At 51.2% G+C, this 25,595-nt stretch overlaps 2 protein-coding genes and 1 non-coding gene across 3 annotated transcripts in view; 1 reads left to right on the top strand and 2 right to left on the bottom strand.

Annotated features, from left to right (window-relative positions):
* Positions 1-5,109: 5,109 nt before the first annotated feature.
* TRNAR-UCG lies at positions 5,110-5,182 on the bottom strand. The gene has a single exon. It is a non-coding gene; the product is annotated as a tRNA-Arg (tRNA).
* Positions 5,183-5,539: 357 nt separating this feature from the next.
* On the top strand, positions 5,540-25,474 carry POLG (DNA polymerase gamma, catalytic subunit). Its single transcript, XM_006028282.3, has 22 exons — positions 5,540-6,195; positions 7,041-7,236; positions 8,175-8,342; positions 9,234-9,380; positions 9,938-10,017; positions 10,608-10,790; positions 11,462-11,607; positions 11,935-12,058; positions 12,822-13,046; positions 13,562-13,682; positions 14,867-14,941; positions 15,254-15,406; positions 15,933-16,093; positions 16,661-16,714; positions 17,088-17,205; positions 17,884-18,019; positions 18,162-18,408; positions 18,819-18,941; positions 19,582-19,750; positions 21,473-21,681; positions 23,057-23,217; positions 24,259-25,474. The coding sequence occupies exons 1-22, from the start codon at positions 5,540-5,542 to the stop codon at positions 24,321-24,323; spliced, it is 3,717 nt and encodes a 1,238-aa protein (XP_006028344.1). The 3' UTR covers positions 24,324-25,474.
* Positions 24,643-25,595, bottom strand: part of FANCI (FA complementation group I) — a 28,923-nt gene continuing 27,970 nt past the window's right edge. The window contains exon 35 of the mRNA XM_025209667.1: positions 24,643-24,764. Coding sequence (XP_025065452.1) covers positions 24,699-24,764 — 66 coding nt within the window. The 3' untranslated portion in view covers positions 24,643-24,698. The remainder of the gene's footprint in view (positions 24,765-25,595) is intronic.

Here is a 25,595-nt window from a genome sequence, read left to right as displayed (position 1 = left end):
ATGCCCTGAAATGCATTGCACAAATGCAACCCAGGATAGAACTGGCCTCCACAACCAGGATGAACGTTTTATATGGGTTCAGAAACAGATCCTTCGAAGTAAGCAGGTTGATTCCAAACCTGACAGGAACATTTGCTATTCAAATCTCAGTTTCTAGGCTTGTGACCAGGCAAGGATTAGGCTTTTTGATGAAAGCAGTACACCTTTTTTCCATCTAGCAATTTGGATAGAAACTGTTTGTTAGTAGAGTTTATAGACATTGATTTTTACTACAATTGGAAGAACCCTGCAAGCCATCTCACCCATGAGAGGTTTGGATTTTGTACAAACTTGGCTTTCTATTGGGCTTTTCTGTGTCCAGTTTTTCCTTAATTATGGATTTTAAAAGCTCTCAGATGTTCAGATGCCAGGGGTTAGATTGGCTGAGAGCTGCATGGGCAGGATTTTGTCTAAAGAAGAAATTATTAGACTGCCACCTCGTGGTGAAATGACCAAGTCATTCTTTCACCAGATTTTTCTTTTGCAGCATGAAGTGTGGGGAGACACTGGAAATAATATCCTGGGGTTTACTTTAACTTCGACCAGCACACATCCACAGGCTGCATGGCAGAGAAACCTGGCATCAGTCTCTGAGAGATGAATGTGAATTGGCGGCAGCTGTCCTGCTCCATCCATATGGAAGTTACAGCAAAAATTTATTATCAAGGGAAGTTTGAAGGCAGAGATATTTTCCTCATTCTACAGTCACACTGATACTATCTTTGAGGTGCTTTAGCTCCAACAGATCAAGCACCTGGCAAGAGTCAAACTCAGAATATGGAGACCAATAGCTGGACTTCCCATCACTTTAAAAGGCAGGGGAAAGTCTCTTCTCTTCTCACATTTCAGGAGAGAGGAAATTTAAGTGATCCCTGCATGCTGTTGTGGTAGTAGAGATAAATCAGATAAAGCTTGTTGTAATGAGACAGAGCAAGATCAAAGAGGCTTCATTTTCATCATTCTAGGACTTGAAAACCTAAGGTGTTCACCTTTCTGACCTTCTGGAGGCCAGCTGACTACACCGCCTGGCTTGTTCTAGGCCGAGCCCAACATGAACCATTTTGGACTTGGTATGTGGGTCTATTAGAGCTAGACTGCTCTCAGTGGTGACAGATGACAGAACAAGGAGCAATGGTTACAAGTTGCAGCAAGGGAGGTTTAGGTTGGATACTACGAAAAAACTTTCTTACTAGGAGGGTGGTAAAGCACTGGAACAAGTTACCTAGAGATGGTGGGTGGATTCTGCATCCTTGGAGGTTTTTAAGGCCCAGCTTGACAAAGCCCTGGCTGGGATGATCTAGTTGGAGACAGTCCTGCTCCGAGCAGGGGCTAGACTAGATGACCTCCTGAGGTCTCTTCCAACCCTAATTTTCTATGATGTTCTATGATTCTGGTATGTACAGGAAGATACCATATATTTTAGCCCTGGGAGGTCTTTGGGGTCTAAGTCCAGCACTGCATTCTCCACTAAAATTATCTGATTTTTTATCTCAAGGATGTTATGCTCTAAGGGCAGTTGGAGCTCAGGCAAGGCAGGATTACAACATGCTTATATTTATGGACATTTGTAATCAGGGGTGTCGATCGTGTCCAAAATTGTTCTCGATTCTCAGGACCTCTTTGTAGACTGGTGATAGAGGAGGAAAGTATGCTGAAAATAAGAGTCCCCAGAGGTCTCTGGTTCTTCAGATTCAAGCTCCACTATGGAGCTCTATTGCAGTCTAACTGAGAAAGAAACTTCATTCACCATAAAGAAATGAGCTGGGTTTAGACAGTGTCAGTCAGAGTCCTTGTTCACACAGTGGCCTTAGTGTATGAAGCTAGCAGAAAAACAAGCAGGTGCGATGCTAGGGTCAAAGGCACTGACAGGGTGGTCGATAGCCTTGGAACCCTGCAGCCAGTTGTATGCAGGAGATGTGAAAATGAGAGAAGTCTAAGATCCCAGCAGGGACTGTGCCATCAGCCTGGAGAGGTTGTGCAGCGTGTCACCTCTTAATGCACCTGGTCACTGCACAGAGTGTGGTCAGCAGGAGGGAATGCCACAACTTCCCCAAGAGCAGTTCCTGGGGTCAGCACAGACCCTGGCTGCCACAGCAGGAAGTTTGCTTCCCATTTACTAAGCCAGCCCATGTCCTTCAGCTTCCCCTTCAAAGTAAAGTCCTGGGGTGTAGCTGTGCATGCATGCTCCAGGCCAAATTTCAGGGTCCTTAATGCTGACATCCGGACTCAGTCCCATCTATCAGTAGTGCAAAATCTTTCTAAGGGAAGGAGCGTCCAAGAGGGCTCAGCCTCCAGTAACTCCCACTGTAACACTTGGAGCCAAAGCCCAGCTAGAACTCGCCCTCTTCTGAAATCCTGGCCACAAGCAGGAAATGCTGCTACTGAGGCATCTTTCTGCACCCAGCATCTCAATGGGAGCAGAGAAGGAAGAAGGGGGTCATGTTTTTATAAGCTTCATGGCAGGCTCCACTTATGTTCAACTGGAGTGTGCTCTCCATGTGTGGAAGAAGAGGCAATAGAGGGAAGAGAGTTTTGTTTTAGTTTTAAGTTAACAGCCCCAAGCTAGATCCACGGTCTCTGTCTGTGTGGGAAGGCAAGACTCCTCCCTTTTCAGACAAAAGGATTTTCAGCCTACATAAATCTGGCTTGTTCTACCATCAGGCTTAGAGATTGCTTGCTGGAGGAATAACAGCCCACATAGACAATGCACTGGTTTAACTTAGTGCCACTGACAATCTGGGGGGGGCTCTTGATTTATCTTTCCCAAGAAAGGGGGCACACTGAACAGCTACCAATGGACCTACTACATTGTAGGACTGCTTTGCATAACCAGCAAGACCACACTTCCCCAGCATGAATCTCCCTCATCTTTCTAACAATACAAATTACATCAGTAGTATCTAGCACTATATATACACCTCTGTTTCACAGAAAGGGAAAGCAAACAAAACTACTATTAAAGCATGTCTCCAGTTTCACTTAAATACTCCCAGGAAAAAAATAAATAAATAACCATTCTTTCCTTCCAACTCCTAAACTCACACCCAATACAGCCTTTGTAACAGCCCAAGCTGGCTTAGGAGGCTATGCACAGCCTTGCTTCATTAGCCAATTAGTTGCTATTCCTCCCTTTTCTAGAAATGAAGTTCCCGATGGCTCATGTGTTCCACAGGTGGATGATTTACTGAGGCTAATAGTAGGCAAGGGAGTGGTTCTTAGTTTGGGAACAGGCTGGCACCGTGTGCTGCTGGATTCAGGAATTAGGCCCCAATCCTGAAAGCAGGGCTGAGCACCTGCATTTGAGCAGTGTCCTGTTGTCAGCAGGGGAGCTGTGACCAGCAGACAGGTCTTCCTGAACACAGCAGTTTGCAGGCTCCAAGGCTTCAGGTCCAAGATTTGGCCTGTTGCCCCAAGGTTATGAGATCTGACAAGTAGTAAAGAGGCCTGTACCCACACAACACAGTGCACGTGAGGGCAATGAGCAACAGGCAATGCAAGCCCAGATTTCACCCTGTCCATAGCAAGTTACATAGCAGAGCTGAGGGCCAAGCAGATGCTCGAGGGAATGAACTGAATTGGTCTCCAAGCTGGGGCCTTGGCTCTACGCCTTCCCCCAGAACCGGGTGTAGGGCAGGATGGTCTGCCATACTGGGAGGGTGGGTGCATGGGCATGCATGGCTATGAGCTGTATGCTAGTGTGTATATCTGTGGCTGTGCTTGTCCTAGTGAAAGCTGAGGGCAGCATGGGCCCAGGCGCCCCATGGCTGTGTTGCCACCAGGATGCCAGGCCTAGAGGTTCTCCCTGGGCTCTGCTGGCATGTGATGTGTGCTGGAAGGGGAGTGAAGGACAGTGTTGTACCCAGGCAAAAAATGGGAACAAGGAATTGCCAGAAAAGTGCATAAGGACAGACACAGAGCAATGAGGTGTTCCTCCTGCTTATGCACACTCTTTTATGCTATTCCATGAGACTATAGGCAGTTGTGCCCGGCAGCTGTGCATGCCTGGGATCTCTGCAGGAGGATGTTTGCGGGCACGGCCTTCTGGCTCCCAGCCCTCCTCACACTTACACCCTTGCTGAACTTCTTTGCGGTGGATAATGCCACTGGGTTAATGAGGCTCCTGGGAGTTAATTTGAGCATATGCAACAAGGAGCAGGGCTACAAATCCCAGGAGGCTGGTTCTGAGACCTTGCTGCAGCAGGCACTGAGTCAGGATCTGCTTTGGCACGTGGCCCCGTGTCCTTGTGGGGTTCATCATGGGACACCCCATGAAGTGCAAGGAGGGTCTCCTGCCCTGCGCCTTCCTGCAGCCTGTCATCGTCACGCACCCATCTTGGTAGCACTGTTTGTAGTTCAGGCTGTGCCAGGCCGTAGTGATAGGACGTTATGGTGCCAAAAAGCAGGACGGGTGAAAGGGCCCTCCTGACCGCAGAAAAATAAAAATGCCCAAATGAGCAAAAAGGCACTGAAGGGAGGATGAAAACAGCAGCTACACAACTCAGACAAATGTAAAAGGTAAAAACTGCTGAGCGAGACAGAGACAGCAAGGGCGGGAGCGTCACCCGCACCAAGGAAACAAGTGGAGGTGAACATCTGGGCAGAGAGAGGTGAGGGGGTAAGCAGGACAGACGCAGGGGCAAGACAGATGTTGGGGGCAGATGCCGGGGCTGGCAGGCCTGTGCCTCAGAGACCTCGGGGAGCGTGAACCACATACGGCGTCTCTACAGCGAGGGACAGACATTACACACAAACTCGTTTAAGTGATCAGAAACTGGTTTAAACCTGTAACAGAAGTTCAGTGCACAGAAACCAGTTTCAAAATGGCTTCAAACTGGTTTAAGACAAACCTGGTTGAATGTAGTATCAGACAACTGATTTGGGTCAAACTGGTTTATGCAACATCTGTCCCAGGGGCCAAGCTTGCCCTGACTGGCACCCAGGTGCACCACTGACAAACTTTTCTGTGCCTTTGCCAACCAAGCGCGTAACCCCGTGGCCTTGTCTGCGGCTGCCCCGCGCATCTCTGCCCAAAGGCGCATGGGGGGGCAACAAAAAAAATAACGAGCCTCGCGACCGCGGCAGGACTCGAACCTGCAATCTTCTGATCCGAAGTCAGCCGCCTTATCCATTAGCCCACGCGGCCCCTCTTCCCCCACGATATCGGGGCCACCCTATAAAGCTGACGTGTGAGACCGCCCACACTGGATGAATCCATTCGCGCCGGAAGGGGGACAGAGAGTGGGTGGAGACAACAGGCCGGAAGCTCTGAAGAAGGCGGCGGGGCGGCCTGGCTGCGTGCTCCCTATTCTGCCCGGCTCTCTGCAGCGGCGGCGGAAGGAGGCGCCCCGGGGCAGCCCGCGCGGCGGGGGCGGCGGTGGTACAGGCCGGGGCGGGGGAGGTTGAAGCGCGGCTGGGCTCGGGGGCGGGGCCTGGGGCTGCCCTGCACGGGGCTCCCCACCCAGCTCTGCAGGGGCTGCCCCTGGGGCCTGCCAGTGCCACCATGAGGCTACTGCCCCGGGCTGTGCCGTTTGCCCCCTGGCACCGCCGAGCCTGGCCCAGGTGGGCCTCGAGCTCAAGCACCAGCCGCCCGCTGCCGGAGGTTGAGGAGTCAACGCCATCGCCATCGTCAACAGCATCATCAACGCCATCGTCAATGCCAACGTCATCATCAACGCCACCGAGCGAGCATGAGGACGGGCAGCGGCGCGTGAACCCCCTGCACATCCAGATGCTGTCGCGGGCCCTGCACGAGCAGCTGTTCCCGGGCGCGCGGGTGGAGTACGCGGAGGCCGACGTGCAGCGCAGCAAGCAGCACCTGCGGCAGCACGGCCTGTGGGGCCAGCCCACGTCCACGCTGCCCGACGTGGTGCTGCGCCTGCCCCCGCTGCAGGGCGACAACTTGGACCAGCACTTCCGCCGCCTGGCGCAGAAGCAGAGCCTGCCCTACCTGGAGGCTGCCGACGAGCTGCTGCAGTGCACGCTGCCCCCCCAGCCTGCCACCTGGGCCTGGCAGGCCGGCTGGACGCGGTACGGCCCCGACGGGCAGACGGAGACTGTGGACTATCCCAGGGAGCGTGCCTTGGTGTTTGACGTGGAGGTGTGCATGGCCGACGGGTCCTGCCCCACCCTGGCCGTGGCTGTTTCTCCTACAGCCTGGTGAGATGGAGCGATGAGCAGAGGCAGGACGAGCCAGGCTGCAGTGGAGGTGGTGGGAGGGTGGCACAACTGCCTCGTCCCTCTGCACTACATATTTCACGCTGGCTCAGTAGGGAGTGAGCGGCTCCCCGGTGTTGCCGTACCTAGGGGAAGGCCACTGCTAAAGGCCGCAGACCAAGTTAGTTCAGGGAGGGAGCTCTGTTGTGGTTTCACAGCCGTGGAGACGGCGGACAAAGCTAGGAGCGCGGTAGGCATCCTGACCTGCTTCCTGACAACGTGCTCAGGAGAGGTGTATTCTGAAGGAAGACGGATATTGGTTGTAGCCATGTTGGCCTAAAGGCATAGGCAGACAACTCTTGGAGTAGAGGCGATATCTTTTATTAGACCAACCAAGCAGTAGCAAAAAAAAAAAAATGTCTGTCTTTGCAAGCTTTTGGGCCCAAACACCCTTTTTCAGGCAAAGGAGAATGCAAAGATTGTAAAATTTCTCCCAGAAAAACAGAGCAACTTGATTTCCTAGTTCAGTCTTTCCTTAGTTCCTCTGCCAGGGACAACAGGGGGATCCTTCTCCCAGCTGGGCGTCCTGCATTGATGAGGGAATGACCGTTCTGATGAAGTGAGCTCCAGCTAGGGAAAGTTTGTGCTATATAGATCTCTAATTTAATTAGTCTATAAGGTGCAAACCTACCCTGCCTTCCTCTTGGTGAGGGAAAGCAGAGGTACCACCTTTTAAAATGCAAAGGGACCCATAAGACAAAGTAGATCCGGAGGCCCACTGTACAGGGCTCCCAGGGCACTAGTTTTCCGGCTGGAATAGTTCAAGAGAGAATATGTTTCTATTCCAGGTACTCCTGGTGCAGTAAGCGGCTGCTGGAGGAACGTTACACCTGGTCCAACCAACTGACACTAGCTGACCTCATACCATTGGAGACGGCCGCAGACACCAACTGTGCTGCCAAACAGGACTGGCTGGAGAGACTGGTGGTGGGTCACAACGTTGCTTTTGATCGGGCGCACATAAAAGAGCAGTACTTGATCCAGGTAAGTCCTTTCTTAGTTTCGATCTGTCTTCTGCTCCTGCTCTCCTTGCCTGTGTGCCACGCTTTGAGTGCCTGGATTAACTGTGTGCAATGACTTACCTTGGTAAAAAAGAAAATATATTTATGTTAACTTGCTCGGGAAGTGAAAGCTTGTTCCCCAGCTAAGTAACCCTTTGCATGTGTGCTTACCTGAGCTACCTCAGCAGCGGAAGCTGTATATAAATGAAACAGGCCTTTGCATACGCAGTTGCATTCAGCTTATTTTGAAGTTCGGTGCCTTAGTTTGCTCTTAGAATGGGAGTCAAAGCACTTCTCTTCACCTCCTACCCCAAGGGAGCTATTCTGAGTTTTGCAAATTGCTTTGGGATTGCAGTTGGAAAGCACTCTGTTTGTACAGGGTTTCCCAAAGGCCAGTGCTTGGTTCCTTGCTGCTGTTCATTTTATCTCCCAGGAAAGGAAAGCACAGTTATGTTTGGCTTTAAGCAAGCCACGCAGGGCTGAGAGGACAAGTAGCACAGAATGGAAAATTTAGGGTATGGGGCAAACATAACATGAGTGAAGGTAGCAGGGTTTTTGCTAGCACCTTGTTTCAGCAAATACAAGCCTGGATCCTTTGACACCAAATTCTAGCAGCTGACAAAAGGAGCAAGCACCTCAACTGCTGTTAGAGTTATACAGGTCTTGGGTCTGTCCAGCTGGTTTTCAAGAGTAGCTGTATGCGTGAGTCTGTTTCAGTGCTATCAGATGCTGTCAGGGGAGCAAGAAAGAGAGCTTGAAAGTCAAATCCCAGTCTGTTGCCTTTTTTGTGCAAATACTCCTTGCTCCAATGACAGGCTATTCCCCCTGCTGGCTCCTCTCTGATCCTGAGAGGTCAGTCAGTGATGCGTATCCCAAGGCATCAGCCCCCAGATGCCTAGCCTTTAACCCGCTGTGTTTCAGGGCTCTCGAATGCGGTTCCTGGACACCATGAGCATGCACATGGCCATCTCTGGACTGACAGGATTCCAGCGCAGCCTCTGGATGGCTGCGAAGCATGGCAAGAGGAAAGGATTGCAGCAGGTCAAGCAGCACATGAAGAAAACCTATAAGCAAGCCAAAGGGTCTTCAGTGAGTAGGAGGTTCAGAATGCGTGCGCACCACTGCCTCATGCCATAGGCCCCGACTGTCTGCCGCCTCCATTTAGAGTTTAGAAGCATCCACCGTCATTCCTCCCTTAGGTGCCTTGATCTGGCCTCTCTGAAAGGAATCGGTCCAGCTGTTCTGTGCGAGGGGAGGGAGAGGAGTGTAACGTTCCCTGTTGTGCTGTTCCAGGAGAACAGCAAAGTGACTTTTCTACTAAACCGCTCCCAGCGACTCCCAGATGAAATGGGCTCTAGTTTACTAATCAAAAGAGGTTTTTTTCCTTACCTGCCATCCCTATACCTTGAACCCAAGCCAGGCTCTTTCTGGTTTAGTCCATCTTTAGGGGGCTGCAATCACAGTTCCTCTGGCAAACTTGCTGATGGCACATAAGGGTCAGGGCAGCCCTGTTCCTCTCCTGTGCCTTCATTCAATGTACTGACAAGGGCAGCAGCTCCAACTTCTGTGCACAGAGGGAGCAAGTTTATGGGGAAAGAAAGGGCCATTTTGCCTTAATGAGAGGAGAGTTTTCCTGACGTGATGCTTTTACTGGTCACCCGTCCTTTGCCTTCCTTCAGTTGCTGCCCTTTTCTCTGTCACATCAGACATAAGCTACTTGCCACAAGACCCTGCATAATCTAGTCCTGCCCTACCTGTCCTGTTCCATTCATTATGCCAACTCCCCACTCTTACCAGCTTGTGATGCTGGTCTCTGTCATTATTGTTAAAATGACAAACAAATCCTTTTGTTCTCTCTCCTCTGTTCCCCGTTTTCTAATCGGAACGGGACCTGATTTCTACAGGTGAGAACAGTTAGATGGACAGCATCTGTGAATCATTCAATGCCTGTTCTTTTCCTGTTGGTGTATTTTCTCCCAGGGTATCTCCTGGGACTGGATAGACATCAGCAGCATTAACAACCTGGCAGATGTGCATGACCTGTATGTTGGGGGTAAGCCACTGGAGAAGGAGGCCCGTGAGCTGTTTGTAAAAGGGACTATGGGCGACATCAGAAATAACTTCCAGGTAAGGGCCAGAAACTTCTAGGAAAGAGGAGCTAGACCAAGGGATTCCTTTAACTTAACAGACAAGTTTCAGTTGGTGTGATATTTTCTAGTTGTAAAAGCCTGATTTCCATGTCTTGTAAGGATGGTTGGAGCTATACAAAGCATTCCCGATCACAGGCAGGGAGAGAGAGAGCACCTGGGGCCAACGTCTAGTTTCTTTAGGCACCATGTCTGTATTTCTGATCAGAACAGCTGCAGTTGGATCCTTATCATTGCAAAGGGGGTGCAGTCCTTGGTCTACACACATTTACAACAATGGCCATTGGTTGGGTAAGATTCAGTTGTCCTACATTAGGATATATCCAATTCCTTTCCTAGGGATTAGACACCAGAGTAAGTTCTTGTAAGGCTGGCATAGACTGTGGTGCTGAGATGTTTAGCAGTAGGCTTTTGACAGTCATAGCTCAAACAATGGCATTCCAGCCTCAGTGAGGATTTCCTCTTGGCACTGTCACTTCATTGCTCTGTGGTTTACTTGCTGTGTAATCTTGAGTGCTGCCGGTTTGTGCCCTGAAGGAGCTGATGACATATTGTGCCCTTGATGTCCAAGCCACTCATGAAGTATTCCAGGAGCAGCTGCCCCTCTTCATGGAGAGGTGAGGAGTTTGGTCCCAGCCTCAGCAAAACTTAAATATATCTGTTGGTAAGAGCCACTGTAGTCTGGACGCATGCAGGAGAGTTGGGCAAGTTTTTGTGGTCATGTCCAGGCAGGCTTGATCCCCTGCAGGGAACTCTCATTCTGGGTTGGCCAAAAGTGTTTGAGAACTTTGTGTTAAGGAAGGCTGCAATGGCAGACTGCTATCAAGTCTATGCAGCACTGATTCCAGTTGCTGTGGGGACTCTGATTCCTTTCCCCTGGCTAGGAGAAAATAGGAGTCATTATTCCATGCTCTGGTAAGGAGAGCAGCTCTTAATGAGAGGGATTCATCAGTGAAGCTTCCATGCTTGGGATTGAAGGGTCTTTTGTTTGCAAAATGGACCTCCTCCTGCCTGCCATACATTAAGAGTCTTATTTGGGCCCCTGGTAACTGAGGCTAAGTGGGACAAGGGCCAAAGGGAATGCTGGGCTGGGAGCTCCTACATAAAATGCTGGGTTAACCCTACAAATTTTTATCCTCCTCTTTGGCATAGCCCAGTCCTTACAGGTCAGATGCTATCTGTATAACACCATGCCTCTGTGTTCTAGATGCCCACATCCTGTGACATTTGCGGGGATGCTGGAAATGGGTGTTGCTTACTTGCCTGTCAATCAAAACTGGGAGAGATACCTGGAAGAGGCTCAGTGCACCTATGAAGAGCTGCAGAAGGAGATGAAGAAATCGCTGATGAATTTGGCCAATGACGCCTGTCAGCTGCTGTACGATGAGAGGTACTAGTGGGGACAAAGAAGGGCCTTGCAAAGAAGGGCCCTTGATTTTGTCACTTGGTGATGGAAGAAGAAAGCAAAATGATCTCATCTGGTCAGCTAAAGAGCTTAACTAGCACTAGAATGGTAGTAATGGGTCTAGATTGTGGGTGGGACGCAGGGCAGATGTGCTCCTGTTTTAGTAAGGACTGGTATGCTGATGACCTCAATCCAGGTCCCAGCAGACAAGTGCCCACATCTTGGACATTATCCTTAGAACTGGTACTTATACTCTGATAGCCTCAGTGCAACTCCTAGTAGGCAGGCACCCACATCTTGGATGTTTTCTCTGGAATTGGCACCGATTGCCTTTTATTAGTAGCCTCAAGAGGCTACGCAGGCAATGGAAAGTGCTTTGCAAGGCTGCGTGGAGGGGTGATAGCACATGCAGTAGGGGTGGGGGCGAGAGGAAAAAGCTGCCATTGCTGCTCTCGGCTGCCTTCTTCAAACCCTCAAGTGAACAGGGAAGATGGTCAAGATTCATGTCCGTGTGTAATCCCTGGTAAAATAAATGGGAAGCAGTGCTGAGAGTTTTTTAGGCTGGTAGGATTTCCCTAGCATGTGGGGATGAGCAAAATGTTTTATGGTTGTCAGAAACCAGGAAGAGGCAGGCATAACGGTGGTATGTCCTACAGGTATAAGGATGACCCTTGGCTCTGGGATTTGGAGTGGGATGTCGAGAAATTTAAGGAGAAGAAGCCATTAAAAAAGAAAAATAAAGATGCAAAAAGCAAGGCAGCCGAAGTGGTGGCAAACCCATCTGCGCTTGAATGGCAAGAAGGTAGCATCCTTGGTGTGATGGAGGGGTGGGCTCGGGGGCAATCTGATGCCAGCTAGTATGATGCTCTAGCAAGGTTCCAAGAGATGCATGCAAACCAGAGACTGATTGGTAAGTAATACTGAAACAAGGGGAAGAAGGTCAGTCCTCCAAAAGCTTATTCATGTAACTTACTACCGTAAGGACGTGTAGCAGATGAAGACATGCAGCATGTGTAGGAACAGTGCCTGTAGGAGCAGTTCTTGTCTCGTAAGAGTGTGGTTGCCACTGGGGTGGCTTGCATGAATGCAGAGTGTTTCTTGCTAAGATTTACTTTTCCTGCAACAACAGACCCTGGTCCCCCCAGTGAAGAGGAGGAGCTAGGAGTCCCTGAGAGCCAGCTGTGCCTGGAGCGCCTGAAGGAGACCGTCACATTGCTGCCCAAGAGAACCCAGCACCTGCCAGGCCACCCCAGGTGAGTCATGCAAAAGGAGAGTTGCATAGCTCAACATGTAGCTGAGGTATCACTTTGAATGTGATTGCTAAACTCTGGAAATTCCACTTGGGCGCCTCGTCCAAGGGCCACTGTTTTCCACCTCATTCCTGGGTATTAGAACTTGAAACCTAGCAGAGAAACTGAAGTGGACAGCGAGATTGGGCCCAGCTCAGCCCTTAGCAGATGGGAGTTCACTTCTCTGCCACCTTTTCTCTGCCACTAAAAACTAGGAAAGCATTTGCCAGCCCTTTGCTCAGGTGAGCCTGTAGGGACATTACATTGTTCCCCTATTTCTAGTGAAGACAAATGCTTCCTTTCTGTGGTCCTTCTGTACCTGTTTCCTGGGAGCTCAGTATGCATCACGTTCCACATTCAAAGGGAACCTGCCTTGTGATGCTGGCAGCTGCTGTGAGAGGTTCCCTTCACAGAAACACTTCAGTGTCAGAAGGGGATTAGCAATTCCTTTGTTCCGCACATTTTGCAGGCTTCACTACAGCCTTATGTCCTTCTGCTTCTCCACAGATAACTGTGTAAAGAGAGGATGGAGAAGTTCTTCTCCTGCTATGCAACATGCAGAAGTGTGCTGGGTCAGGAGAGAGGGCTTGGGCTAGAGCACTTAGAAGTGTTAGCAGTGAAGGGTAGTCATTGTTACTACAGCATTAACTGAATGGGAGGAAGTCAGGTGGGAAACTGCTCTTGGAAGTCTGCTGCCCTCTTCAGTTTTGTGGTCTTTGATCTCCAGATGGTACCGTAAGCTGTGCCCACGGCTAGATAGTCCACACTGGGTGCCCGGTCCCAGTCTCATCACTCTTCAAATGAGAGTGACGCCTAAGCTCATGAGACTAGCCTGGGATGGCTTCCCGTTGCATTACTCGGAGAAGTATGGCTGGGGCTACCTTGTGCCAGGCAGAAAGGACAATTTCCCAGGGGATACCCCAGAGACCGAAGTGCCACTATGTCCCCACAGGTAAGCGAGAAGGGCTGTGCTGTTTGGGGAGATGGTGGAAAGTTGCTGCACTCAGCAGGCTAGGAGAGACTCCTGTGGTGTTTTGGCTTTAGTGAATAACCTCTAAAACTTCGGGGGCACAGCGGCTGGGGGGAAGAAAAGGTCATGAATTGAATCCAGAGCCCTAGATATTTGAGCTGTTTTGTTACTTAAACAAGACAGTAACATTAGGGAATTAAAAAAAAAAAAAAAAATCTATTTTACTTTGAAAAGAAGCTGTGCTCTTCACCTGCCTCTGTCTGAGAAGCAGCTTGTAGCTGAAGACCAGATTCAGCAAGGTGCTGTGTGATTGCATCGCCTTTGTGTTCACATGCTTACCTGGACAGACATCTGCCTTGAGGCATCTAGGAGGTCTCTACCCTAGGATACTGCCTCTGATGGAGGTGGTGATATTAGATACTTGATATGAAATCTGCCTCCCATGCAGTCACCACAGGCTCCCAATTGGCACTTATCCTTCCTTCATCTCTCTCTAGGGTCATTGAGGACCTGTACAAGGAGCACTGTAAGGAGAAGGGGAAGGAGCAACCCCTCTTGTTGGCTCCCTCCCTTGAAGAGGAGTACATGTTAACAGACAAAAGCACTATGTGGCAGAAGGTAAAGTTGGGCTTGGTAGAAAGGAGGAAGGAAGAGTGCAGAGGCCCTGATGGGAGCAGGCAGTTTTTCTCCCTTCATCAGGAGGAAGGACCTGGCCAACTTTGACTCCTTTCTGCAAATGCAAACGCCTTCAAACAAGCAAACCCTATACCTGGCTGGGGAAAGCCCTGGGCAGCTGTTTTTGACTGTTGGACAGTACAACCCTTTGTCCTGATTTTTTCCCTATGTCTAGCTGCCTTGATTAGCCCTCTCTTTGTCCTAAAAAGCAAGCCAGGATACTATCCTCCCTGGAAATCTGTTAATGCCAAATCTTGGTAGCCTCTGACTTGGCATTTTGGAGCATCCAGTAATCAAGGGTTAAGGACCAAGAAATCATAGCAGGGCAGCCCTGGATAAGGGGAGAGTTTCCTCTGGGGAAAAGCGAGTCCTGGTAGCTCAGAATATTGACACTTTTAGAAACCACAGGCTCTTTTCTGACAAGTAGTCCCTAAGCCCCCATGTTCTGCACAGCTGTCCTCTTGCCTGGTTAATTATATGCATGTACAACAGCATCTAAAATGAAGTAGAAGCAGCAGCTGGCCCAGAGGTCTTGGGGACAGTAGAAACACTCTCACATCTACCTTGCTAGTTCAAATCCAGCTCAAGTCAGGAGGGAACGAGTTACTGTTCTCTAATGGCTCTGCAACAAGGACTTATTAGGCTTAATCCAGTTCCCAAAGGATGCGTCTTCTTGGCCTCCTTGTTGGCAATTTCAGCAGAGGCCAGTGAGTGGTAGTCATGGATCCTGACTTGCCTTGCCTTGCAGAACTCTCTGAGTTGGTGCTGAGCAGCAAGGTTGCCTTCTGCTCTGCACTGTGCTAAGAATAAAGACAGGCTCTGATCTCCTTAGATATCCCTCAGATGCCAGCACAGTGTCCACTGTAAAATGAAGGAAGCTAGAGAGCTGTGGGCTCTAAAATGTGCAGGAAAACAGCAGCCTCAACATGGAAAGCTTCTGGAAAAGCTGTCCTGGCAGCCCCTGATCTGACAGAATCCAAAGCACTCTGGTTTCTCGTCAATGGGGGTGGGGGAAGAAGGGCCCCTCACCCATGTTGATGATCCATATGTTTGCAAGGATGGAGTGGGGAAGCTAATGGGCTGAAATGGTATAACTGCTCCAATTTCTCTCCCACCTTCACTGCCAGGTGGAGGAGCTGAGCCGACTGGAGACTGAGACATGCACTGATGTGGAAGCTGAGGCAGGCAGCAGCCCCACAAAGGTACGCAAGATTTTCACCGTGGGAAAGGTCAGCTAATTGGGCCTCATTGCGCCAAGTCCTGAGCTGCCCATGGTGCTACTGAGCAAAGTGAGATGCTGGGGCCCAGAATCGTGCCTAGAAGAGGGGAAGTGGCTCCTTCCTTCTAAGGGTGCAGCTTTCCAGGAGGTGGGGCCCTGTGGCTGTGTCTGTCTCTCCTGTAGTGCACAGATGCTCAGGCTCCTGTCCCCAGCATTTGTGCAGCGAGGTGGCCCTTCCATCGCTTGGTGCTTCCTCCACCCCTGAGGCTTGTCTACCTTCTGCCTCCAACTACAGGAGGCGCCTCATGCCAGAGGCTCATGTGACGACATTGCTGATTTGGAGGTGGAGCTGGAGCCTGTAGCCAGCCAGGTTTGCTACCACCATGGCAATGGCCCTTACGACGATGTCAGCATCCCCGGCTGCTGGTTCTTCAAGCTGCCTCACAAGGTGAGTGTGGAGCTCACGGGGGAGGGCTTTCATGTGCGATGCTGAGTCCTCCCTGGAGTTGTCCCTGGCATGGAATTTCCAAGGCTTGAGTCTGGTGCCAGAGCATCAGAATGGTGCCCCTAAGGGGCCATTCTTCCCAACACAGTCTAGCCATAGCCATGCTGTGGAGCCCACTGGCCAGGTTGCTTGTGGAAAGCACATGGGCTGTAGGTTCTTAACCATCTGACAGTCTATGTACTGCTGCCTCTGTACCCCTTCACCAGCCTCCTGGTCCAACTAGACTGTCTCCTGGCTTTCTCTCCCAGGCTCCCGGCTTCCCATCCACCCAGTGCACTTGCTTTCCTCCTTCAGCCTTTGGTTCTTTAAGGTAGCCTGCTTGGGCCCGTCTTGCTGTTCAGGTCACAGCTGCTGTCATGAGCATGACTTTCAAGCTGTGGGGAGGGGTATGGGTATACCCAGGATTTCCCTTCTATTTAATATCCCCTGCCCTGAGATTAAGCCCAGTTTCTCTTCTTTGCTGTTAAAGGATGGGAATACCAATAATGTGGGAAGCCCCTTTGCCCGGGATTTCTTGCCCAAAATGGAAGATGGCACCCTGCAGGCTGGCATTGGTGGCACCAATGGGACAAGAGCCCTGGAAATTAACAAAATGATCTCATTTTGGAGGAATGCCCACAAGCGCATCAGGTGAGAGAGTCACTCTTTAGCTCCAGTTCAGTGGCACAGGCCCTTTCTCCAAGGGGAGCACTGAGCTGCTGGCGATACAGGACTTGTGCTGGGACACTGCAAAGAAGCGCCCCTGTCTGCTGGCAGTTAGGTGGGGAGGAATCCTTAGGTACCACTTCCCTCCTTCACAGTGAGAAGCAGCAGCTGGTGGAGATGGGCTGAGGGAGTAGCCAGGCTGTGTGCAGGGGACAGTGCCAGAGGGTATCAGCCCTTCAGGAAGTTTTGCTTTTCCCCCTTGCAGCCAGAGGATAGTCTTCAGGTAGTCAGAAGTGCCAGAAACCTGCTTCGCTTATCATTTTATGTCCCCGGCCATAAAGATCCAGGCTTGTGCCAGCTGGGCACATGCTCAGGCCCTGGGCAGCTTTAGGGGAGGTGCACATAGGAGGTGGGGGAGAGACCAGCTCCTGCAGCGATGATCCAAGTCATAGCACCCTCTGAGGGGTGTCCTGCCCTGGCTGCTGTGGCCATGCGTGTGCTCTGCACAGCCCATCTGGTCGGGATCCTAATCACCTGCTTCTGTCTCACCAGCTCCCAGATCGTGGTGTGGCTGAAGAAGGGGGAGCTGCCTCGGTCGGTATCCAGGTATGTCAGGAAACATCAGGCAGGTTAACAGCACCTGGACAGTTCTGTGACAGAACTGCTAGGCCTTTCCTGTGCCAAGTTTTAGGATCCTTCAGGGCAGTGCTGGAGGCAGACACTTCCCCGAGTTCCTCCTCTTCCGGCCCTGGATCTCCACCCCAAACTGCTTTGTCTGCGGAAATAGCGTCATACTTGGACTCCGAGCTGAGATGCAAAGAGACTTAGAAAAAAAGCCCCTCAGTGCTTTCCCTTAACCATGACTGCACGAACACCTCGTTCTGTCACCAGGCTCTCAGTTTGTGAAACATCTCTTCCCCAGCACTGGGAGAGAGGTGTTTGCCTGCGTGCAGGTGCTGACCCTTGGCTTCTGTTCCAGACATCCAGACTGCGATGAGGAGGGCAGTTATGGGGCCATCGTGCCGCAGGTGATAACAGCGGGGACCATCACCCGCCGAGCAGTGGAGCCCACCTGGCTGACCGCCAGCAATGCCCGGGTAGGGAACCATGCCCTCATGCCTTGGTCTGTCTGTACAGAGCACATGCTTGTAAGGCACTCCCCTCATGTGTGGGGAGTGGGGGTGGGCAGAGGATTCCCAGCTAGTGGCCTGGATGGGGTATCAGAGCGTGGGCAGTTTTGGTGTGGGGAAGGGTGGTGCAGAAGGGTCTGGTCTGAACACTGCAGTAGGCAGAGGCCAGGCCTGTAAGCCTTTGCTCCCCTGTCTGATGCGAGTGGGCCTGGTGACTGAGGGCTGGCAGGAAGAAGGTCCAGGAGCTCAAAAACAAGATTAAGACCTCACTGGGAGGAAAAGAACAGGGGCAGTAGAGTTAATGAGGACTTCTTCAGGCTCCTCAGAGAAAGGGACCTAAGAGCAAGGCTGTGTCTGGTCCCTTGCCTGGGGCTTCTTTCTGTGGCTTGACTCCACAGAAACAGAAACTTCCATTTATGCACTGGAAAAGCACCAAAGGCTGACTGAAAGCGGCAGGACTTGGGTACCTAAACACCTTTTAAAGCATGGCCCCAGGATCCTCTCCTTTTAAAGCATGTGTGTGCTGACACCTCACAGCACAGTGGCACATGGGAGGTAGAGCCCACCCAGCTGCTGGAGAGGAGCTGTGCTTGGCAGGGCACTGCCAAGTAGGGGGCTGCAGCATCTTCCATCTGTATCCCATAGGCTGACCGGGTGGGCAGTGAATTGAAAGCCATGGTCCAGGTCCCCCCGGGCTACTACCTGGTTGGAGCAGATGTGGACTCGCAGGAGCTCTGGATTGCTGCTATCCTTGGAGAGGCTCATTTCGCTGGCATGCATGGTGAGGGTGTAGCTGGTCGTGGCACATGGAAGGTGCTAGGCTGGGACCTTGCAGTAGTGCAGTGTCCTATCTGGCTATGCTCCGGGGTCTGGCTTTCAGACTCTTTATGGTTTGTATTAACCCTTCCCCTCCTGCACCACAGGCTGCACTGCCTTTGGCTGGATGACTCTGCAAGGGAAGAAGAGCAGTGGCACTGACTTGCACAGCAAGACTGCCTCAACAGTGGGGATCAGCCGGGAGCATGCCAAGATCTTCAACTACGGGCGCATCTATGGGGCTGGCCAGCCTTTTGCTGAGCGCCTTCTGATGCAGTTCAATCACCGCCTGACTCAGAAGCAGGCAAATGAGAAGGCGCAGCACATGTATGCTGTCACAAAGGGGGTCCGACGGTAAGTGCTGCTTGGGAGGCAGAGGGCTCTGCCTCGGGGATTGTGGCAGCAAGTAGCGGGGAACACGAGTAGCTGGCCTGAAACTTACTATGCTCTTAGCTCGATTTTTGTCTTAGCCGAGTTGATCCTCCTGGGTTCAGATAAGAATGGTCCCCTAGCAGGCTAGCTGCACTGGGGGGTAGTGGGTGTCTCTAGAAGATGGATCCCATGTAACCAGGTGAGATCACAGCATGTTGCAGGTTGATGGGGTCTCTCACATAGCCTTGGCCTTGGTGTCTGGAGCTTGTTTACTGCCAGCCAAATGTTATTTATTCAAAGTCTCCATACTTGCTTGGTTTTGCCACAGTGGATTTTGTGCAGGAGACCCTAGGATTCAATGCTGGCTTTACCTGCTGGTTCTTCTGTCTTAGGTTTCACTTGTCTGAGGAAGGAGAGTGGCTGGTGAAGGCACTGGGCCTGCAGGTGGAGAGAGATGAGGATGGTTCTGTGTCTGCAAAGGATGTGGGGAGAATCCAGAGAGAAGCTATGAAGAGGTGAGAGCAAAGCTGGGGTCACAGGGAAGGGAAAGGGGAGTGGGGAGCCACCCACTGCTCCTGTGCCAGCCTCATGCTCCTGAGAGCTGGTGAGTTGCTGCTCTCTGTACAGGGTTGCGGGGGAAAGAGGCAGCAGGACAGCAAAGGCAGTAAAACATCTTCATTGCCAACTGCTAGAGGCAGGCAAGTCCAGGGGACCTCTGCGTGAGCTGGAGTGAGGGGCAGAGGGGCCTCGTCCCTTTGTGCAAGGAAAGGGCAGAAGCCAGCAGGCTTTGCTCAGATGGTCCCACCAGCCTTGGCAAACACCTTGGTCCTGACCTGCAGCCCAGTCGCTTGTCCAGAGCTGGGCCTCCACAGAGTGCAGGTGACAGTCCTACCCCAGGCTGTGGTATCCCCTGGGAGTTCAGCTGGGAGCTCCTGTCTTGTCACCCTGCTTGCATCTCACACTGACGGCTGCAGAACAAGGAGACTGGTGTAGCTTTTCCCATTTCCTCCCACCCCCAATTGCATCCATGTTCTGACCAGGGAGGAGAGACTTCCAGGAACCTCACCCCCTCTGACCACAGCAGCTCCATGGGGGCTGCGTGAGGTGGTAGATTCTGGGGGAGGGCACGGTGACTCCTGTTCCTCTTCCCCCCAGGTCACAGAAGCGGAAGTGGAATGTGGTGAGCCAGCGTATATGGGCGAAAGGGACCGAGTCCGAAATGTTCAACAAGCTGGAAAGCATTGCCATGTCCTCAGAGCCACGGACCCCTGTGCTGGGGTGTCGCATCAGCAGAGCCCTGGAGCCAGCAGCTGTTAAGGATGAGGTGAGAGCAGGCATGAGCGGGACATGCATCTGGCTCGGCTTGGCAGAGCTTGCCTTTCGCGTTACTCGCTTTGAACTGTAAGTTGCCCACTGCCCAGCCTGCAGTGTTCTCCAGAACAGCGCTGCAGCTCCCTGCAGACCCTGCTCTCCCCTCATGCTGGGATTGGAGTCCACCCATGCAGCTAAAGGGCTGCAGTCTGCTCCATCTTCTGCAAGGTGCTTGTGGCCAGAGGTCTGGCTGATCACCAGCTGGCAGCAGTTAGCATCATCCTGCAGATACCTGGCTCTGTATTCACCTAGGGCAGTGAGGTGACTTTTTTTTTTTTTTGGTCAGGTGTGCCTTAAGTTAGGCCCACATCTTCCCCAAGTGCCACACCAATCCACTTCCCCTGCTGGCTCTGATGCTTTTTCTGCTCCCTGCCTGATTTACTGCTTTGCTTCCTGTCCTGTTTGCTGTGCTGCCCATCCCCCTTGCTCCTCTGTTGTGCACCCTACGCGTGCTGCAGGTTGGCCACCCCTGACCTAAGGTTTGGAGCAATCTTCCTTGTGTCAAATGAGTGCTGAGCATGCTTCTGCTAGTCCTGTTGCTGGATGCCAAGCAGGGATGTCCTAGAGTTTTGCTAAAAGATGCTGCTACAGTAAAGAAAAGCTTCAGCCATCTGAAGTCTTGGGTCTTCCCTCAATGCTCAGTAACTGGTCTACAGTCCAACTGGTTGAGGCTTCCGTAACCAAGTTATTAGTGAGCTGAGTGCTGCATCCTTCCTCTAACCTCATTTCATAGAGGCTAAATCCAGTCTTATTTCCTTCCCACTCCAGGCAGCTCTGCAGCAGCAAGGTAGACACAGGTCCAGTTGTGCCCCTGCCTGCACCAGAGACTTAAGTGAAGTCACAGGTGTAGGTATGTTTGAGCCTTGGCAACTCCTGGAGTCTGCAGTAGGCTTACCCTGCTTGCAGAGGTGCAACCTCTTCCTTGAGCAGGAAGAGGGCCAGGACAGTGGTGCTTCCCAGGGCTTCCTGTAAGTGCTACACGTTTTTAGCCTTTACCTGGAATAGGCACAGGGAAGCTGGTGTTGAATCTCCCCAGAAGAGCACATTTACCAGGGCAGCATATGCAGAAGGGGCTAAACTCTTAACTATTGACTGTTAGCAGGGAGCGCAGCCTGCTGAGCCACACTAGCTCTGGAGAGGCCTGTAAATGGCCCAGATTCCCAAGAATAAGAAAAAATCACTCACCAGCAGGGAGACAGAGGCAGCAACAACTGCAAAATAGTCTTTTTGGGGCTGTAGCTTCAGGTGTCTGCTATATTGAAAGGGCCAGTCCCTAGAAAAGCATTCTGGGAATGTGCACCTGTTACAGGGCAGGCCTCTAGCAGGGCAAGGCCCATGAGAGGGAAGGAAGGAAGGAAAGAAATTGCAGCATTTGTGGACTGCTGTTATAGTAGCCACAGAACAGTGCTTAGGGAGTGAGTGACAGGGCCTTTCCTGTCTGGGATTGGACAGCAAATCCCTTTGTCTCTGAGGTCATGCTTTGGTGTGAGGGTCAGTGTCATTTTTAAACTGGGTTGTGTGCCCCCAAATGCTGCCCCAGTAGTGAAGTCCTTCCTGGCTTCTGTTCCTGTTTAATGGTGGAGGTGACCCTGCAGGGGCAGGTCCCAGGAAGGCACCCGTGGTAGGGATGAACCCCATGAGCCTCTATACCATCTGGTCTGTTTGTTCCCTTCAGTTCATGACCAGCAGAGTGAACTGGGTGGTGCAGAGCTCAGCTGTGGACTACCTCCACCTCCTGCTGGTCTCCATGAAATGGCTCTTTGAGGAGTTCAACATCAATGGGCGCTTCTGCATCAGCATCCACGACGAGGTACGCTACTTGGTTCAGGGGGAAGATCGCTACCGGGCTGCACTGGCCCTGCAGATCACCAACCTTCTGACACGGTAAGACTTCAAGGTGCCCGACATCTGCCACCCTGGCTGTCCCACGCAGGTGGAATGGCAGGGCATGTGTCCAGGGACCCAGAGCCCATCTGTCACTTATGTCTTGTCCTCAGTACATTGGTGCTGGGGCTAGACTTGAAGTAGTCAGTCCTGTTTTCTGCACTGTTGTGGACTTACACAGCCAATTAGAGATGAGAATGTGGTGAGGAATCATCTTTCAGGCAGGAGGGTATGTCATCTCAAGCAGTCGGCCCCCAGCCTCTCTGCTAATGGAGTTCAGCAGTAGTAGGTTCATGTTGGGAACCCCAGAGGCTCCAACAGATCTCGGATGACCATGTTTAGGGTAGGATTTGACCAAGTGTCTGGAGGCTTTACTGTTCCAGCTCTGCAAACTTGTGGGTGCCAAGACCCTCTTTTGCCACCTTCCTGGATACTGTCCCTTAGGTGATTGCATTGGGGAGCTGTAATGAGCCACATCCACGTGGCTGTCCAGTAACTTTCCACAAGCCCCTTCACCAGTGGCCCATAGCACTGTTCAACAGGAAACTCCCAAGCAGATCTTCTCACTCCTGTTTCTAGTCAGAGATACCAGCAAATAGTCTGCCCACTTGCTGTGGGGTGTTAGTGGCTTTACAGTTGCTGGCATAAAGCTTCATGCTGGGAAAATAGGACACTTTCAATGTGTGGGAGGATTAGCTAGAACCAGGTGGCTGGTATTTGTTTTTTTGGGCTTTTTTCTCTGCGTACCTTTAGTTGCCCCTCCCTCATCTTTCAGCAATACTCAGCTCCTAGTGCTACCTAACACTTACCAGGCACTTTACCTCAGCAGTATTGCACAAATGGGGAAAAATAATAATTAGTACCGACTGACAGAGCCCCTGGTGCTATTTGTGGTGCAGGCTGGTCTGGGTCTGATTACAGCATCCATGTCTATAACAACAGGACTTAATAGCTGAGGGCAGGAAAAGATACCAGCCTTAAGGCTCCTACTCAAGTCACAGGTCACATTGTCTGCTCCCACTTTCTGTAGGCCTGTTCCTACAGTGCCTGAAAAGACAGTCTGCACAAAAAAGCCCCTAGCACACAGACCTTGCTACTCAGCATGTCCTGGAGGAGCTCCTAGGGCAATCAGCCTTCCTTAACGAGAGTCCCACCCGCTAGGATACTTGAGGATAGAAGTCATCTCATCTGTGCAGAACCTGGAATTTGGGGTTAATGAAAGGCCAGCAGGTGTAAAAGCAAATAGCTGTGTGGGAAAGCACAAAGCTGAGCCTATCTTACCACAGAGCTGGCCCTTGCTCCCAGCATTGGCATGAAGGAGGGGGATATTTCTTGAGGGGCAAGGATTTAAGTTCAGGGGCTCTTGCTCTTTCAGGTGCATGTTTGCCTACAAACTAGGCTTGCAGGATCTACCTCAGTCCGTGGCCTTCTTCAGCACCGTGGACATTGACCGGTGCTTAAGGAAGGAGGTGATGATGGACTGCAAAACCCCATCGAATCCAAGTGGGATGGAGAAGAGATACGGCATTTCACCAGGTAGGTACCCCATGTAGCCTGGAGGCAGGCACCTGTGGCTGACTACAGAGCACTTGAGCCTGAGCAGCTAGCCCCCAGGCAGTAGGGAAGTGCTTTTCTTTGTGGTGCCTCTTCAAGTTGCACCATTCTGGAGGCCTCTTGGAAAAAGATGCCTTCCAGGCTAGGTGGGGCCATTGTTTATAAACCCAAAGTATGACACTGGCGCTGGCTGCAGCCTCAGCTCATGTGATGTCACCCAGCCACTCCAAGAGCTCTTTAGGCCTCCTTGCACTGTCTTCCTCCCATTGTTTAGCAGTTGTTTAGAAAACTGCGAAGGCTCCAAGCTGAAGCCTCTCTCTTGCGACACTCAGACCCACCAATCCGGGGAAGTAGTAAGTACTCTCAGCACTTGTCCCAAACACCATCTAATTGGTGCAAATGAGTGTTTGGGTTTAAACAGCCCCTAGGTCAGAGGTAACTGACAATTATTTCCTGAAACATGACACCGTTCCTAGCACTAAAAGACAAATAGTGTTGCTTGGATGGCTCTGGGACAAGGAGCAGGCAATGGTTCAACTGCTGTCTGAAACACACTACACAACTTCCTTTTAATGAACCTTTATTGGGGAAAAAGCAAAGTGCATTCTTAAGGAAAAGACTTCAGCTGTAGTGGTAAGAAGGGGGATTCTCCCTCTGAACAGAGGAGAGTAAAGTCACCAAGTGCATTTCAGCAAGGTTAGCAGAAATACGACAGCAGTGGCCAAGCTAGAGAAGTCCAACGACTGTCTTGCTCTCACCCTTTGTGATCCTAGCAGCTTTACACACAGCTCAGCCTCCCAGTCCAGCACTGAGGGGAAGTTAATTTCCCACTCAAGCAGCTTCTGGGTTCTGTCCTTTTACCCCAGGGCAGGGGTCTTGTATTCTGCAGCAGAGGCCACTTTAGGGCTTCTGTACTAAATGCTGTAAATCGGGGGAAAAGCGGGGGCTGCTCTTTTCAAAACAAAGCCAAAGCAGAAAAGTGCCCAGGCTGGAAGGAATTAACAATATTCAACTCTCTTGCAGGTGAAGCTCTGGATATATATCAGCTCATTAAAATAACCAAAGGCTCACTGGAGAAAAATAAGTGAAACTGAGGACAGATAGTGGAGGCTCCAGCCAGCTATCATACTTGCAGGGAGTACTGATGCTTGTGGTTTTCACAGGGCAGGTCTCCTGGCCATGACCCAGGCCCAGTAACACTTCCTTTCTGCTCTAATGTGAAGGAACAAGGCTGGGGAGGGGACCCTGTAACAGCAGCACAGGTTAAGGGCAGAGACAAGCTTCTGGAGCGATGCCCAGTCTACCGAATGCAGACTGTTCTAAAATCCACCTGTGCAGCTGAGAGCCAACGCAGCCACCCAGAGGGGTCCTGAGCATAAGTTTTGAGTGCCAGAACAATCTGTGCCTACAACAGTCCAGTTAGTGCCAGCTGTGCTGAGTGAGAGTTCCTTGCCCAAGGAGGCCTATTTTTTTCGCCGTCTCTTCTTTTGGGGTTCCTCGTTCTCACTAGACTGCTCAGCTGTACTAGTCTAAAAGAAGAGCAATAAAAAAGTGAAGAATGGTTTTATTACTTTTGAGAAACCATGCCTGTTTAATGAAGTTGAGCTCCTCTTTTTCCACAACTGCTGCAGGACCCCAAACTGGAGTATTCTCACATCCAACAGGGAACCCAGTGTCCCAAGACTAGGGCCTAGCTGCTGAGAGCCCTGTCCATACATTCAGGAGCTGCCCTATTCAGCAATTAGCCCTTCTAGCTGGAGTCTAGGTGGCTTTGTTTCATCTCCTTTGAGTACTACAGCCCTGTTGTAATAAAATCTCCCAAGAAGTGATTCTGCTGCCCTGCTCCTGGGAGGCAGTAGTGCTGTCCCTGCCTGCTCGCACATACCCCCTAGGACTAGTCCAAGTACTCCCAGGGGTACACACATGCCCAGTTGACAACCCTGTAGTAAAAGATGTCTCTTACTCCTGACCTGGCTTAAACTACATGGGCCAGAAAAGCTGTGCTAAGCAGTACATTTGTGAACTGGGAAGAGCCAGTGAAACAGAATGCTGATTAGCCTGTAGCCCACCACACACATGAACAGCACTAAGGGGGCAGATGCCCACACTTTCCTTGAAAGCGAGTTTTTCTCCTGCACTGCAAACCTAGAGATAGGGGTCCAGTGTTAACAGCTGGGCTTTCACTACATTACGCAGAACATCCCAAATAGATTTCCGGTGTCAAGTCAAGGCGAATTATAAGGGCTCAGAGACAGCATGGGCTACAGCACTGGTTAGGCCCCTGCTTGTTTCTGATATTTTAGTGCCTAAACAGCCAGATGACCCTAAGTTAGGGGCTAATGCAGTGAAGACTGTGCTAG

This window comes from Alligator sinensis, unplaced genomic scaffold (assembly GCF_000455745.1).
Source record: "Alligator sinensis unplaced genomic scaffold, ASM45574v1 scaffold874_1, whole genome shotgun sequence".
Lineage (NCBI taxonomy): Eukaryota > Metazoa > Chordata > Crocodylia > Alligatoridae > Alligator > Alligator sinensis.
Note: the sequence above shows the minus strand (reverse complement) of the source record. Positions and strands in the feature narration are given on the sequence as shown.

Bases quoted from the DNA above. Each gene is read 5' to 3' on its own strand.
- POLG (XM_006028282.3), top strand. From the start codon at position 5,540: ATGAGGCTACTGCCCCGGGCTGTGCCGTTTGCCCCCTGGCACCGCCGA. The intron at 10,791-11,461 runs GTACTAGTGGGG...TATGTCCTACAG, and splicing joins CAGCTGCTGTACGATGAGAG to GTATAAGGATGACCCTTGGC. The intron at 18,020-18,161 runs GTGAGGGTGTAG...CCTGCACCACAG, and splicing joins TCATTTCGCTGGCATGCATG to GCTGCACTGCCTTTGGCTGG.